This window comes from Styela clava, chromosome 15 (assembly GCF_964204865.1).
Source record: "Styela clava chromosome 15, kaStyClav1.hap1.2, whole genome shotgun sequence".
In the NCBI taxonomy this organism is placed as follows: domain Eukaryota; kingdom Metazoa; phylum Chordata; class Ascidiacea; order Stolidobranchia; family Styelidae; genus Styela; species Styela clava.
This window is the reverse complement of record NC_135264.1, coordinates 929,271-946,696: the sequence shown is the minus strand read 5'-3', so window position 1 is coordinate 946,696 and position 17,426 is coordinate 929,271. Positions and strand designations below refer to the sequence as shown.

The following is a 17,426-nucleotide window of genomic DNA, read 5'->3' as shown; positions in this document are numbered from 1 at the left end:
AAGTAAAAAAATCGTTCGCATGTAATAAAACAACAATGTATACAATAGAAGACTTCATTTGTGAAACCACTGGATTATGAATGATAGTTGATTACCAGGGGAAAAGTATTGTGGTTAGGAACAATTCATTCCTTGTTCATTTCCTAATCCTGATCATGTTAGAAATGTCAAACTTATTTTTGTGTAATAATGTGCTTAGAAATACTTGTCACGGTGACATGTATATATATAATTGGCAATCATTTAGGTTATCATACAAACACAAGTGCATTAAATATATATTCCTCAAACCTCCATTACACGCAAGATCACATTCAGGTGTATGACAGCAAACAGTGTGGTAACAGAAATTTAATATATACGACAATAGCGTACGGTATTATCTGAGCTTCAGGTTTGTCGTGATATAATTTGAATGCGAGTTTTCTCTATGATTTTTTTGAAAGTCCATCTTTGATGATCCATCCCGTTCAATGTCTGGCGTAAAAACCGTAAGGGACCTCCAGAAGTATGCACACCAAGATGACGCACAACCTGAACATAGTATGTGTGTACCCGTTAGGATTCAGGTTGTACGACTTTTTGGTGTGCATAGTTCTGTAGCACCACCGTAAGATACTCAACAGGCTTGAATAAAAGACCTCATACATCGTTTTCGAGAAAAAACATAAAAAATATCTGATAATCTTAACAAAAATAAAGATATCACACAAAATCCAAATGCAGAGTTTGCATTAATCAAAAAAGAATTGAGTTTAATTATAGTTCTGAACTGACGTATGTAATCTTACAATATATATGTAATCTTAGTCCCATGACATCTCTGTGGGCGTGACGTCATAAAAATAATCAGTATCGAGGAAAAACAGTCCACACTATTTAAATAATATCTTATCAGGCGAGTTTCCAGTATTTATTTGCTATGCTAATTATATAAGTTACTGATAAAGTGGACAGATAGGTTCATTTGTTTTTTGTTGAATTTTTTGAATGTTTGAAATGTATTGCTTACTGCAACAGGAATCTGCATAAGTGACGGCGAAGGAAGAAAAATACAGTTCAAAATTATCGGAGTTATTGCATGAGTTTTTTAAACTTCTTATTGTACATATAAAACAGATTTATCATATTAAATTTATACAGTTTGTGAAGCAGAGTTCAATAATATTATACAAAGTTGTATATTTTCTACAAAATAATATGAAAGAATGCATTTTAATAACTTTTGCATTTTAGAAAAAATACTAAAAAAAAAAAAAGCCAGCATTTCATTTCAAAAAGCGTTCGACATGAGATATTTTTTTCAGAAGTCAATTTATTGGATTAGTCGCCACACATCACTTCATTGTAATGATGATGTAAATTAATTTTCAGACAATATTGCAAAATAGTAGGTTCTCAGTATTAATAAATGTAACCACACTGTTTCGTACAGCAGAAAAATATGTTATGTCGTGTTATGGTAATTTTAGGATTATATATTTGATGCGCTTGAGTTTGTATCATCATCATAATGGCGGTGCAGTATAACGAAACAAGCACGACCAGTTTAGTATATAACTTAATATTACAAAAAAAAAACTTAACATTGTCATCAACCGCGTGAGAAAAAGTCATGCTGTCATGCTACAATCAATCAATCATGAACTTTAATATTTGATTACCTAGATGAGAATATGTGTGGTCAAATTCATTACTTTTTCCCTTTTTCGGACATTTTTTTTTATAATGAGTTGAATAATGACTGTCACAATGACCCAATTTTGGTTCTCTTTTTGACAATAGTATAAACATATCAAGCACTTTCGGGCAGCTAAATGACCTGCAAAACGTCTAAGCAAAAATCTATCAATCCAATCACAGCTTTTGGGGTTTTGATTGCTTTGTCAGTCAGTACAGAATGCGCTTAACTCGAATGACCCTAATAGGCCACAACTTTCGCCAGACATCGTTTTTTTGGGTGCTCTCCCCAAAGGCTTGTCTACTGATCTAATAAATAACTTAAACCGCGCATATGAAACATTGCCGAATCACTATTAGCAAAACGTTTTGTCAGATGAAAAACAATTTTATTTCATCTGTATAATTCTGGCTAGCAAGCACAAAATACAACTGTCCAAAACCTATGACTGGTAACAATTATGGATATTTACTAATCACCAATTACCATATCTTCTTATCGCAGAAGTAACGACAAATAATATCAGAAGCAGTTTTGTTATTATCGTCAATTTAAAACGTGCTGAATTTTTACTGAATATGAAGTAATTATTAAAATGATGTTTCATTGTTTAGTATGTAGTTTAGAAATTTTTTTTATTCATATTTCGCTGAGCAGAAGTGTAATACCTTTTTATTTCTTCTGTGCTTACTTTCTTCATTTTCACCCTTCAACATTCTTCCGACAATCACATATACAAGGTGTCTGCGAATAAAACATTTAAATCTAAATTTAATGCCTTTTATCAAGAAAAACGACATTTTAAAACTCAATATGTTTTCACTTTACCGATGTGGATGATTGTGTGTTCTATTAAATATAATTGATATTTTTACATTTCCGTTATATCATATTTTTACCACAGTGAAGAGTTGTACTTCATTTTCATTTCTCCAACAAAGATAAGAAAATTGCAATTCCGTAGCCTGCATTGCAGGCAACAACTCTGTTTGGACAGCCTTTAAAAATGTTTCGAATAATCAATCAAAGAAAGGCAAAAAAACAATTTTCTACGAGTTCCACTTGTCATTTGGCAAATCTCGTCTGTGAGCTATTGCGTAGGAATGAACATTTTCGAATGTCTTATGATTTCAGAAGAGAATCAAATAATTTCTCGAATCAAATCTTGAATGCTTACTCGAAGATATGTTATTGTATGCGACTTTTTTACTGTGATGGGTTTAACCGAATCAAGAATTCATCACCCGAACTGTTTGCTGAGTGTTCACACACAATAAAAAAAAATTCATCAATACCCCACTCGGAATAAAAAAGCCATATGTCAGACCATCATACATGAAAGATTCAATAAAAAAATGCCGACTGCCGACTGGTCAGCAATGTATATCTTGCAGTACCGTCGACTCAGTTAGCCGTCTTAGTAAGCCGACTTTGTCAGCATATTCTACTCGGATGATGAATGAAATAATATAATATTTATAAATGTAACCACACTGTTTCTTATAGCAGAAAGAAATGTTACGTCGTGTTATGATAAATTTAGGAATATATATTTAATGCGCTTGTGTTTGTACCATCATCAAAATGGCGGCGCAGTACAACGAAATAAGCACGATCAGTTTAGTATATAACTCAATATTACAAAAAAAACAAATTTAGCGGTTCCGACATAAACAGGGGGGAAGTAAAGTATGAACTGGGCCTATATTATTATAATATTGTCTCAGTAATGAAATATTAATTTTTATTTTCAGGGCATTTTCATTTATTAGTATAATTACTCGGACTTTTAGTTTGATAGTCGTATCGAAAAAGATTAATGAAATGGAATCAATTTTCATTTACAATTTATGCTACAAGTTTTAACGTTGGTAACATGAGCGATCAATGAAAAGCTTGACTATCATGCTATAATTAATCAATAATGAACTTTAACAATTGATTACCGAGATGAAAATATGTATGGTCAAATTCATTTTATTTTTTTCTCCTGCTGTTTGTGTTGAGAATGCCGGACATTTTTTTTTATAATCAGTAGAATATCAGTTATCGTGATGACTCGAAATGGGACGCCTTCTTGACACTGGTATAAACACAATTGCTGAAACATCCTACAAGACAAAGAATCATATTGTTATCTGATTGTGTAGTCTGGTATTTTTAACTTTTTGAATTTCTAAGTTCACATCCGAGAATGTTTTTACCTGTTATTTATATATTCTTCGATTTTCACGATTTTGAATGTATTTTTATCCAATTTGAATCTTTATCTCCAATGACCCCAATCCTGTAAACAATGCCACAGTGCCAGTTATTGTCTTGAAATTGCTCCCATTTTAACAAAATTATATCAACCTAGACGTGCTTATAGTTCCAAATATATTTCTTAATACCTGCTTTATGACGTATGCCCGCGTACCTGGTTTCTACCAGACCGTGCGCCCTGAAATCAATTTAAGCAATGTTCTCGAATAGCTCTCCTGGGCTGACTGTACTCAATCTGCTGCTGCCCATGGTTTACTCGCCGGTACCCGGCCCTAGCTATATTGAGTGATGTCTATTATTTCTACCGGACCGCAATGTCTAATCTGTCAGCTCGATGAACAATATCGCTATCGCAGGCAAAACACGTGCTAGGAGGGCGAGTTTTATATAGGCTACATGATTTGAGTTTTGTATCGATATCTAAAATTGAAGACATGCAAGAAAATGGCAAAGTCATTTAAGTTGAAAGAACATTGAGGTTACCTATTTGTTTCTGTTTAAAGCACAAAACGAATGGAAATTGATGGGCTACTTCATCTAATCTAAATGCTTCAAAATAACCTGGAAATATAAACAAGGTTTGACCCCGATCTCCACTTCTTGGGTTAAAACTGAATCATCCTAAAGCAGTCAAAATATGAAATGTTAGTACGTGGGCATTATCAAAACCAGAGATAAAAGTTGTCTATTCAGAAATATGACCTTAGTAACATTACCTAGCTAGCAACGTTGACTTGTAGGCTAAACAATTCAGCCCATAAAAAGTATTGGTGTAGTTTTTGTCGTTTTGAGATACAAATTATTTTGTTTGAAATTCCTAGTACTTGATATTTAAAGAATAAAATAATTATTCAATTTCAGTTTTTTGGCCACATACAAAATCCTGACAATTTGTAACAAAGCAGGTTAGAAATTGAATGATTTACAGCTAAAAGAACTTTTTATAAAATTTCATTTAAGGTTAAAAAAGGTAAGTTTGTAACTAGCTAGATATTTGTGGAGTAATCAAATTTAAAAAAAATTTCTATTGATATTGCAAGTAAAGTGCAAATAGATTGCCGATGCGAATATAAATTTGTTTGGAGATAAAGAATAAAATTTCCAAACAAAGGTCATCTTCAGTTTTCGTCAGATAGATTTCATACAGAATCTATCGGTCGATTACATTTATCAAATCTCGAAACACATCGTATAGAACACTTCGTGCATCTATCTGTATGCTGTGATATGATGCTGTTTTGTGTAATGAAGATACATTTATTACAGATTATGGGAATACATTTTTTGTTATTACAAAAAATCAGCAGGACAATTTTTTCATAAACATTGATTTGAGCAATGATTTGGATGTATACAAAACATACATTTCTCAATAATCAAATATAAATGTTTTATATTCAATGATACATATGAAAAGCACAGTTTTACGGTTATTTTGTAAAATGCAAAGCTTTTTTTGACTAATTCGTAGATTACCTGATTTCCTGTGCATGTTCGTGAGAATTGTGTGCTGTCATGTCAAGTTAAGGTCATATGCGGTATCGATTGGTGTGATGTAAGTTTATTAAAGCTTTGTTTATGCGGTTGTAGCAATGGCGGATGAGATTAAAATCTTTAATACACAAAACAAGTATACCCTAAACACATTTTCATAAACAGGACTAAGAAACGTTACCACAATTAACGAGGGATTTTCATTTATCTCGGTATTAATTAAGTATTTTATTTAATCACTTATAGCGAAAACATTCATATCGTGCTGAGTATTCTGTAATGGGCAAAACTTTTTAACTACATCAGTTTATTAAATGGCTGTTTATGCGAATGTAAGAATGGTTGATCAAATGAAGCCTTCAATACATTAAAACAAGTATATCACAAATATATTTGCATGAACTGTATTAGGAAACGTTGCCGTAGCAGATGCGGCTTTTTATCTGTCTCGGCAATATATATTCCTTCTTGGCAAAATTGTCATTATTGGTAGATAGCTCGATTTTTAATTACAAAACTGTTGAAATGGATGTAGTTGTATGTACTACTAGTAGTATAACATACCAGGTGGCAATTTTTATACATTGATCAACAAAAATGAAATTTCTTTCTTTCAAAAGGTTCGATTCAACATCGTTTAATATACAGATGAGAATCCGAATCATGAAAATTTGTGATGCAAATGAATATTAAAGATATTTCAGCCATTTCGATCTCACCAAACTGATAAATTTATACGAAAATCATTGCCTCACGCACGGACTGAAGTTATTTCAGTACAAAACGGGGATGTGGTTATAATAGAAATGCTACGAGAACAAGGAAAAAAAGTCCGCAAAGAAATGCGCTATTTTATACAGTTCGTCTAGAGATTGGGCCTATATAAACAGTCATACGACAATAAGTTGAAATATGCTTGATTGAAAGGTGTTTGGGAAGCCTGGCCATGCATGTACATTTCTTACCCGTGTGCTCAGACTTTGTTTAGATTTAGACCATTATCAAAATGGCGACCAATATCATGCTATGAACACTTTGACAAGCATTATGTAACTCTTCACAACATAAAAACCATTATTAGCTTTAGAAGGTCTATCTAGAGTTAGACAAATATTTATTTGATAGTTTTTCTAGCTTCCGGATAGTTCACGGATTATAAATCTCGTCACTTGCGAATTGAACAATTTGACCAATTCCAAGTCATTTTTCATCAAAAATATCGATTTACTGAACTCTTATTTGAAATAAATCTCTCAGGTTTAATAAAAGTATTTAAATGCAAAATATAAGACGCTTTTAGTGGCAATTGCCATTAGATTCGCAAGTATAGTTGTACTGTCAGATTCTATTGTTACGTGCTATTTTAAAAATGATGAATCATCGATGGAGGTAACTTGTCCTGAACAAGACATAAATATCAATTGCATCAATTTCATATCGGTTAAACTTTTTTGTCCACTTTAATTGTCTCCTTTTGATCAATTTAATCTTTAATTTGTATTTTTTCACCAGGCAAATGCCACTTTTTGGTGTGGTGAACCAAATAAAATTAAAATTTACCGTGTCACTACAACTGGATATTTATTACCGATATTCTATATACAGACTACAGAGTATTTCTTCATTTTATTTTTTCGGTATTTTGCAAATATATGCTCATTAAATTTGTGCTATAGAGTCATAATATGGCACAGTTCAACCACCAATAATGTAAATGATGCGACAGGAGATGTTGACTGATGGCAAATCATTCGCACGATTTGTCGTTATTCTGAGATTCTGCTTGAACACGATATCGTATTGTACTCGAGAACAAGCGATCTGATCAAGAAATGTGTGCACTATATTATAGAGGTTTCCAAAGTGTATGTGTCGAAAGTTTAATCTGCCAGAGCGCACAACCTACACCTGTTCGTTAGCGAATTGTTTAGGATGCTGACTGGAAAAAACTTGCGATGCGGTTTGTTCATTGCTTTGCTTTTAAAGGCAAAAATTAATTTCCTTTAAGTAATGAAATGAAGTAAAAACTATATAGAAATTGATTTTTGCCTTTAAAAGCAAAGCAATAAACAAACCGCATCGCAAGTTTTTTCCAGTCAGCATCCTAAACAATTGGCTAACGAACAGGTGTAGATTGTGCGCTCTGGCAGATTAAACTTTCGACACATACACTTTGGAAACCTCTATAATATAGAATTATTTACAAACACTCTACACAAGTCTAAGAGAAAATGGACTTAACAGTTGTACTATCAAATGTTACAGAGTGTTGTACTGCAGCGCGTAACTTGACACTGTAACTCTGAGCGAGACTTGCAGATCATCAGAAAGGTGTGTTCCGTGTTTGTTCCTGGTGAAGTACATGTCAAATAATGTTGATTTACAAAGATAGGTTGAACCAAACAATAGTCTCGTAAAATAAGATTGCTGTTTGATTTGTATCGCAAGCTTTTTCTGCGCGTAATGCGCTGACCTGCTGACGTGGTAGAATGCGTGATATCACTGCGCTTGGCCGTGGCTACAATCGTCCAGCAAATGAGACAATTCTGACACACACCGACTGTTTTCACGCGTTTAAAAATAAATCCACCTCCCATTCATCGTGAAAATGGTTGGTTTCTAGCGTTTTTCTGACATTTTTCTTTGGAATCAATAATTGTATTATTGCTACTCCACAACGGACAAGAAAAAAAAACGGAATCGCAGTTCTTACCCCTTCATGGCAGCTCCTGCCACAAACGAAGCGATGACAGCTCTTGCCATGGTTTATGACGCTATTACCGGTATATTCACAATGTCATGTACCAGATTTTACTTTTAGTATATCATGCAAAATTTTATTTACTCAAACGTGAAACCCAACCCCAAATCTATCCTAACTGTAGGGGAAGGTGGGGTACGTTGGGACATGGGGCACAGTGGAAAATCAGCTATCACACTGATACTATATCCGCAATCCTGTCCGCGGCTCGATGTTGCAATCCGCCCTTCGGTGAGTTACAACGTCCCCGCGAACGGACAACGGACTGGTAGATTGGCGCAAGCTATGGGGTGAAATTGGTTTTGGGAGGTTGAAAAAAAAATTTCACCGTTCCAGTTTTTTCTTTTTTTTAGTTTAGCCTTTCCAAAGAGACAAACCATCGTCTGATATGCTTTAGCGTCAATCCACTGTAAAATATTCCTAACGTTAGCGAGTGGCTGTGCCTTCCGAATTTTGCCGTGGGATGGTCTGAAAATATTTGTTTCCTATGGGGAACAATGGACCGGGGTTCAGTGGGACATGCTCTACAGGGCACAATTCGACAGTGTTTGATACAATAAGTGCTTAGAGACTTAGAGATGCGTTATATTTTGTGTAATATAATGGTTTCTTTCGACCCATGGTCTAATATGGAATATATTCGAGAATCAATAATATTTCCAGATTTAGATTCGAGGAAGGAAATAATCAAATTTTATTGCAAAATGTTTTGTCAAAATATCTGAACTATTTCAGTTGGACATTGATTTTAAAAATATTAAATCTTCAAATTCGAAGTCTCCCCGTACTTTAGACGATTATGCTGATTAATTGCTTATTTTTAAGAGCATACTTCGTTGAATTTTGACAGACTGACCCATTGTGCCCCAGGGTCTGTCCGATTGTGCCCCACAAGTGGGGTACAGTGGGACACTTGACAGACGTTTTTCAAAGCATTTTGGTAGTAAGATGTGTGTCGCAAGGGAATTTCTTTGTTGCTGAATAAAAACTACATTTACCCCTCTATGCATTAGTCCCGCAAACTTAAGAGAATATGCAGAATTAACGGCTCAAAATATGCGAAAGAAAAAAAGTGTCCCAACCTTCCCCACTTTCCCCTATCCATAAGAAAAATATTCAAACTTAAGCAATATTTGTCATCGTCAGGGGCAGCCCTGTCTTTACGGCCGACCTGTCGTGGTTACCGCAGCAAAATTTTACCTGCCATTGGTTTTCAATTTGCTGCCGCTGTAACGGCCATTGGTATGTAGCAGCTAAAAAGTCAGTCGCCGTGGATTTGGCTTGGCCATAGCGGACCATGGTTAGTGGATACCGCCATGGTTTTGCGGCATCTTTAGACGCCACAGAATACCTAAAACTGCACTTGAAAAAACGCGGGTTCGTGGAAGGTGATGTCATAATTGGAAGACTATTAAATGACCCGTCACATTACTGAGGTCAAATCAGGTTGATTGTTACAATAATTATTATAGTGCCATTTCCAATTTCTACATAAGTGTGATTTATACAAGAATAGCAGGATAGAAATTAATTAATGTAGCTTACTAATAAGCGCCGTTATTAAGCAAATTTCGGAACAAACCTGCGGGCGACTCATGTGGTCTTCGGGAAACGGGTTGGTGAACCCTGGTTTAGGGTATACTTGTTTTTGTGTTTAAAGACGTTAATCTCATCCGCCATTGCTACAATCGCATAAACACAGCTTTAATAAACTTACATTACACCAAACTTTACGATACCGCATATGACCTTAACAGCACACATTTCTCACGAACACAGGAAATCAGGTAATCTGCGAATTAGTCAAAAAAAGCTTTACATTTTACAAAATAACCGTAAAACTGTGCTTTTCATATATATCATTGAATATGAAACATTTATATATATTTGATTATTGAGAAATGTATGTTTTGTATACATCCAAATCCCTGCTCAAATCAATGTTTATGATAAAATTGAGTTGCTGATTTTTTATAATAACAAAATTTTTTGTAATAACAAAAAATTTATTCGCATAATCTGTAATAAACGTATCTGCATTACACAACACAGCATCATATCACAGCATATAAATAGATGCATAAGGTGTTCTACAAGGTGTTATATGATTTGATAATTGTAACGGACCGATACATTCTGTATAAAATCCAACTGACGAAAACAGAAGATGAACTTTGTTTAGAAATTTTATTCTTTATTTCCGAACAAATATATTTTTGCATCGGCAATTTATTCGCACTTTACTTTCAATCTCAATAAAGAATTTTTTTGGATTTGTTTACTCCACAAATATTTAGCTAATTACAAATTGAACTTTTTTGACCTGAAATTTTATAAACAGTCCTCCCAACTGTAAATCATTCAATTTTCTAACCTGTTTCGTTACAAATTGTCAGGATTTTGTATGTGGTCAAAAAACCGAAATTGAATAATTATTTTATTCTTTAAATTTCATGAACTAGGAAATTCAAGCAAAATATTTTGTATCTAAAAACATCAAAAACTACACCACGTACTAACATTTCATATTTTGACTGCTTTTGGATGATTCAGTTTTAACTCAAGAAGTGGAGATGCGTCGGGGTCAAACCTTGTATACTTTTCAAGGTTATTTTGAAGCATTCAGATTAGAATAAGCAGCCCATCAATTTCCATTCGTTTTGTAAACAGGATTAAAAAATACATTCAAATTCGTAAAAATCGAAGAATATATAAATAACAGGTAAAAACATTCTCGGATGGGAACTGAGAAATCCAAAAAGTTAAAAATGCCAGACTACACAATCAGACAACAATATGATGCTTTGGCTTGAAGGATGTTTCTGCAATTGTGTTTACACCAGTGTCAAAAAGACGTCCCATGTCGAGTCATCGCGATCAATGAACCTATTATTTTGCAATATTGTCTGAAAATTAATTTTGAACCTCCTGAAGTATGCGCACCAAGATGGCGCACAACATGAACTCAGGTTGTGAACCAGTTTAGGGTTCAGGTTGTGCAACATTTTGGTGCGCATACTTCCAGAGTACCTTAAATTCAGCATAATTTCAATGACATGATGTTTGGTGACTAATCCAATGAATTGACGTCTGACAAAATAATCAAAATAATCTTATGCTCATCGGTTTTTCAAGTGAGAAATAAAATTCTGTAACATCTGGTATCTTTTTGAATTTCGTAGAAAATACACAACTTTGTATAATAATACTGATCACTGCTTTTCAACACTTGGAAAAATTATTACGATATATCTGTGTTATTTGCACAGTAAGAAGGTTGAAAAACTCCGATAATTTTGATCTGTATTTTCTTTCGCCGGTATTTTTGCAGATACCCGTTGCAGTAAGCAATACATTTCAAACATTCATAGAATATAACAATGGAAGTTTGAACATATCTCACCCCTATCAGTACGTTTTAATATTAGCATAGCAAATAAATACTGAAAACGCGTGAAATATTATTTAATATAGCGTGTATAGCAAGTGTTTTACTTCGATACTGTTTGTTCCGTATGATGTCACGCCCGCAGAGATGTTATAGGACTAAAATAAGATATATATCGTAAGATTACATACGTCAGTCCAGAACTATAATTAAACTCAATTGTTTTTCGATTACCGCAAACTCTGCATTCGGATTTTGTGTTATATCTTCGTTTTTTTTTGAGATAATATCAGATACATGAGAAAATATCATTTTCCTATCGAATGTATGATGAGGTCTTTTATTCAAGCCTGTTGAGTATTTTACGGTTTTTTACAATACATGAAACGGGATGGGGTCGATTGATTTTCGAAAAAAAAATACAGGGTGAAAACTGCCATTCAAATATATTACGCCAAACCTGCAACTCAGATAATACTGTGCGCTATTGGCACGAAATAATATGTTTGCCTACATTAAAATTCTGTAACCACACAGTTCGCTTTCATACAGCTAAATGTGACCTCGCGTGTATTGAAGGTATGAGGAATATTTATTTATTGCACTGATATGGTGTTGTATGATTACCAAAATGATTACCAACTATAAATATACATTTCAAGACACATTATTACACAAAAACAAGTTTGACATTTCCAACATGATCAGCATTAGGAAATGAACAAGGAATGAATTGTTCCTAATAACAATACTTTTCCCCTGGTAATCAACTATCATTCATTATCCAGTGGTCTCATAAATGAAGTCTTCTATTGTATACATTGTTGTTTTATTACATGCGAACGATTTTTTTATTCAAAAAATTTATGCTTTCTCTGTGAATTTAATTTTGGCAATATGATTTGTATTGATAAAAAAAATGTTGAAACTATAGATGTAATATCTGAGATTTCAATTAGCTATAAAAGTTTGAAGAATATGAAATCAATGCATTCGCCCTTTACATATCTTTCACGAAAATTCATAGTTATCATAGTTACCTCTTCATAGTTTATTGCTGATATAAAATTGAACTATATGTTTGTCGCACATTGCACGATTTTCTCGATGAAAAACGAATTATGCTAGTAATCGCTGACAGGCCCAATATACAAAATTTCAATCACGATTTCTTTGCGCATCGACGTACACGTATATCATTTATAGAATAGCTCGAAGCCGTAGAATCAGAACAGCGTAAGGAGGAGAAAAAAAAAATTTCACGAAGAGCGTCAAGTTTTTAAGATGTATATATTTAGCACCAACATTTTGAAAAATTAGTCACTTAAGTCATCTTTTGTGAGTGGTAAAGTTTTGTGAAAACTCGCAGATGTCAAAATTTATAGTTTGGAAAAAACGAGAAAAGCTAATAAATAAAGATAAAGCTATAAAAATGAATATAGTAGCAATATATTCAATACATTGAAAAGTCCTTCTTGCATTGTAGTACAATATCAAACAGGTTTAAGTATTTTATTCAGAAATTCAGATATTTTGAACGGTGAGCTTCTAGTACAGCGTTTCCCAACATTTTTTGGTCGCGGACTATTTTCTCACCGGCGAAAGCCTTTGCGGACTCAACGTGCGTTTATTGCAAATGCACTCTGCGTGAAGGAGTAATAAAACCAAACAGAACAAAATTTTAACGAATTTCAAAATCGGAAATTCGCCGCAATTGCGCGTTTGTTGATAGAGCCAACTTTTTTAGTGTATGAATGGCCTTTTCTGTCGCGTAATATTCAATCCATGACAACGACGAGAATATAGGTTTAAAAGGTTCCTATTTTAATTTAGTTTTGTTCATGGTCACTCGCGGTTGCGTCGACTTATGACAAGATGAAAGCACTACTTCTCTAATGCCACGGCAATCTGCGAACATAATAATGTGAGAATATATTGCCCGATTATATTTAGTTTTGATACATAATATTTGCGATCTTGCAAATTTGTTATCGCTGTTATAAAAATCCTACTATCTGCTATAAATTTCCAGAAAGTACAACTTGATTTAGTATTTATTAAAAATATAATTTAAGTATATTAGTAAATAAAAAATCGCCTTTCTTTAATATTAATTTTTAATTGTGATCATTTTAATCTGCGGTTGTGTTGACGAAATAGAAGCAATACTACTCAGAAAATATCATGACAATCCGTGGACACGAAAATGCGTGGTGAAGTGCCCGATTTTATGTTGCTTTGATTCGTATTTCTGTGAATTCGACAAATCTGAGCTGTTTGTATACCACTTGCGGCGCTCCAGTACTGTGCGTACCAATGTGGAGGCAGTAAAGCAAAGAATCCTAAGGGAAAATGCTCTGATACGGATACTACAGTAGCACCCGAAATTTTGCGATTTGCAATGTCTAAATGAGCTTTTTTAATCGGTCGAGGACCATCATAGAACTTATCTTATGGTGTTTTCCGTTTTATTTTTAGTATTTTGTATTGCCGCTTTTTAATTTAGAAAATTTAGGTTGCCACCATTGACACCTATCATAAAAGAAAATTATTCCTCGTTGTTCGAGCTCGCGAGAAACGCCACTTAGATATTTATCCACGCGTTTGCCGACCCGTCTTTTCGTCGGAAATCCGCAAGTGAGTTGTGAACTCCAATCGTTTGATTAAGCGACGCGCAAGTGGCCTGTCGTGTCACCTGTTACCAAATTTTCGAATAGTAAATTGCTATTCTAATAGTTGAATATTCGAATATATGCCCAGCCCTACTCAGTACCCAGTAATTATTGACTCGATTAATGGTATATGAATAAATTTTGCTTTTTATATTTTATGTAAATTGTAACCTAAATCGTAACTTTGCTAATGGTCAAGTTTGGCAAAAACGTTTGCGGCCAGCAGTGGATTTCTGGCTCGTTGCGGACTCATTCCAACGCTCCGCGGACTCTTTTGAGACCGAGGACTCGGGTTGGGAAACACTGTTCTAGTACAAAGATGTTAAAATCACCTTATTATGTAAATATTATTACGGGGCTCCCGAAGTATGCGAACCAAGATGGCGGACATCGGAATGTAATATGTGTACTAGGTTAGTGTTAGGCCATAATTTTAGGTATAAATACTACGGGAGGCTCTTGACTAGTCTTCGAACTGATAATAGGACTAAAATAAGGAAAATTGGAAAAAAATTATCGCCTAACCCTAACCTGTTACGTTCCGATGTCCGCCATCTTGGTTCGCATACTTCGGGAGCACCATTATTACTTAGTAGTCCAAGGCCAATCAGGAACTAATGAAAAAATAGTGGTGAACACAAATAAATATCTTTTATGCAGCTTTAACTATCACTGAAAAAAGTATGAAGTTCATACTTTGTTTCTTTCTTTTTGTTGGAGTACTGGGCACACCTAAGCACACTGAACTCAATGTGGAGGATTTCTTTGCAAAATTTGATACTGAAGTTTGTAGCATAAATATATAAAACAATATTGGATTCAAAATTTTTGTGTATTGTACTATATTATAACAGGTGACATTGCAAGAGGCAAGAAAGTTCGATTTCTCGAATAAGAAAAATTTTGCTCTCGGCATCTATCCGACGTGTGATCGATTCAGGTAGTTGGAAGTATTAACTTTGCTAAAATGTTTGTTGAAATATTGCATTTGTTGTTATTCGCAGGCGTATTGCACCTATAGTTACTGAATACAAAGCTAAAAAAGTATGGTAAAAATTTTGCATACTACCATAATTTATGCTGTAAAAAGGCGTTGACTGATAACCCAGTCATAGCTTGCATTCTGTAATCAATTCTTTTTTTAAGTTATTTCTCTGGGCCAAAGGACTTGTGTGGTGTGAGCGGAAGTAACCTCAATGAGAAATATTCGAGCCACTCCGACTGTCGAATTTTGTAATTTGATCTGTTACTAGAACATCAAATTTGACTGTGTGCTCTCAAAGGGTAATGCGGTTTGCAAAGCAAAACACCAACCACTTATATCGAACATAAAGCAAGTACTAGACACGCGGAAGAGGGTTTCCCAGCGAATATCTCTCCAAACAGGAGTAGAGTTCTGAAGTCAATGCGACCATAAGAATAGTAATAAAACCTTTTGGTGTGATCGGCTTATGATATTAGTCCAAGGTTTTTTTCATGCTTGGAGTAACAACAATTATATAGCCCTATTATGAAAATATAATTAATTAATCTAATAAATATGCTGCGTTTCTTAGATGAATCAAAAAATTTCTTTGAAGGCTATCGAAGCAGAGTTGCCCCGCAATGCAGGCTATGGAATGGTGGCATTCTTCATTTCATCGATCAGATGAAATGAAAATGTACTCAGATGTTATGATCAACTGTGAATGCCAGACAGTTTGGTGCATACATGACATATTCACAATTTATGAAAAAAATGGGAAACTGTACAAAGGAAATGTTACAGTAAAGGTTCGTATCTCTGATATAAAGCTGAGTGATATAAAATATTAAAATCTAGTAGGATACAAACAAATCCATCTAGATTGGTATAGTTTGTGAGGACAAAAACATTTCGACATTATGTTGTGAATAGAAAATAAATGGTTATTTTTTATCAGAGGATATTTATAACGAGCATTATAATAATAAATGAAATAAACTTGTTCCTAAAAATAAATGAGAAGACATCGTTGATAATATCTTACATTGATAAAGCGAAAATCCATTGAACCCAATGTCTTGATGACAATCATCGAATTTATATTTCTATGTTTTATTCATAGACTCCGTGTAAATGTGATTGTCGGAAGAAGTTTGAAGGGTGGATTGGAAAGAAATAAGCACGAAATAAATAAAGAAATTTATCACCGTTTTCTCTCAGTAAAATTATTAATGAAAGTTTGTGTAAACTACATATTGAACAATAAAATTCATCATAACTATTTCTGCAAGTTTAGTAAAAATTTGGCTCTGGAATTTAAAGCATCTATTATTTTGGTTAATAAAAAAGTTAGCAAAGATTAAATGTGTTTTTATTTTGTAATTGCATCTTTCATAAGAAAATGGGTAATCTGATTAATGGTTCAACAATGACCGTTACCAGTCACACAAGTACAGTTGTGATTTGTGCTTACCTGAATTATGCAGATGTTAAATTGATGAGTCCACGAATTTAGCTAATGGTGTGGTACAGGGTGGTCCAAACCTAGGCCCGCGGGCCACATGTGGCCCGCGTCACATTTACTGATATAGGTAACAATTTGTGATAATCAAAACATAGCATTTTGGTATTGTTATAAAAATACCCGGAAAAACCTTCTGTTACATAGTCACATCACCAACATCGTTGAATTTACTTGCGACACGGCTATATGAGACAGTCTGTGGACAAAAGTGATTTTGGTAGGGCAATTGAAAAGTGTGCCTTGCCAGCCTAGAATGGTTTAAACGTCAGTTATTCGATTTCGGCACCCTTGAATGACTTGAAATTTTCATAAATTGCTCTCTTCCTTCGGGAATACTCGTTAACAATATATCAATAGCATGAACTAAATATTAGCCTAGCATAATACTCCCTACGGCATTGTCTTTTTGTAATCAGCGTGTACAGTAACGTTGAAATTGATGCCGATATGTCAGAAAATTTAGTAAATATCAATTAATGTCGCGATATTACCCTTCTGTAGTCTACTTCACAATTGCCCAAATTTGTAAGTTCGAAAGGAAATCCGACCAATCCAAACAAAATTTTAACTCGGTATGGGAGAAAAACTACTTGATTGATGAAAACAAAGCCTAAATGCTTGATCTGTCCGTAAGTTGTGTCAGTGCTATATGAATATAACATAAACGGCATGTTAT

General features: G+C 34.0%; 1 protein-coding gene across 2 annotated transcripts; it reads left to right on the top strand.

The window, feature by feature from the left end:
- The first annotated feature begins 14,439 nt into the window (after window positions 1–14,439).
- On the top strand, window positions 14,440–16,575 carry LOC144432358 (uncharacterized). Of its 2 annotated transcripts, none has more exons than XM_078120364.1 (4): window positions 14,440–14,601; window positions 15,116–15,201; window positions 15,842–16,034; window positions 16,349–16,575. In XM_078120364.1, exons 1-4 carry the CDS (start codon window positions 14,452–14,454, stop codon window positions 16,403–16,405), a joined length of 486 nt encoding a protein of 161 aa, XP_077976490.1. In that variant the 5' UTR covers window positions 14,440–14,451; the 3' UTR covers window positions 16,406–16,575. The 2 variants fall into 2 exon arrangements, with proteins under 2 accessions (XP_077976490.1, XP_077976491.1); XM_078120365.1 differs by lacking the exon at window positions 14,440–14,601 and adding an exon at window positions 14,944–15,046.
- Window positions 16,576–17,426: the final 851 nt, after the last annotated feature.

Bases quoted from the DNA above. Each gene is read 5' to 3' on its own strand.
- LOC144432358 (XM_078120364.1), top strand. From the start codon at position 14,452: ATGGTCAAGTTTGGCAAAAACGTTTGCGGCCAGCAGTGGATTTCTGGC. The intron at 14,602-15,115 runs GTAAATATTATT...ATATTATAACAG, and splicing joins TGTTAAAATCACCTTATTAT to GTGACATTGCAAGAGGCAAG. The intron at 15,202-15,841 runs GTAGTTGGAAGT...ATTTCTTTGAAG, and splicing joins CCGACGTGTGATCGATTCAG to GCTATCGAAGCAGAGTTGCC.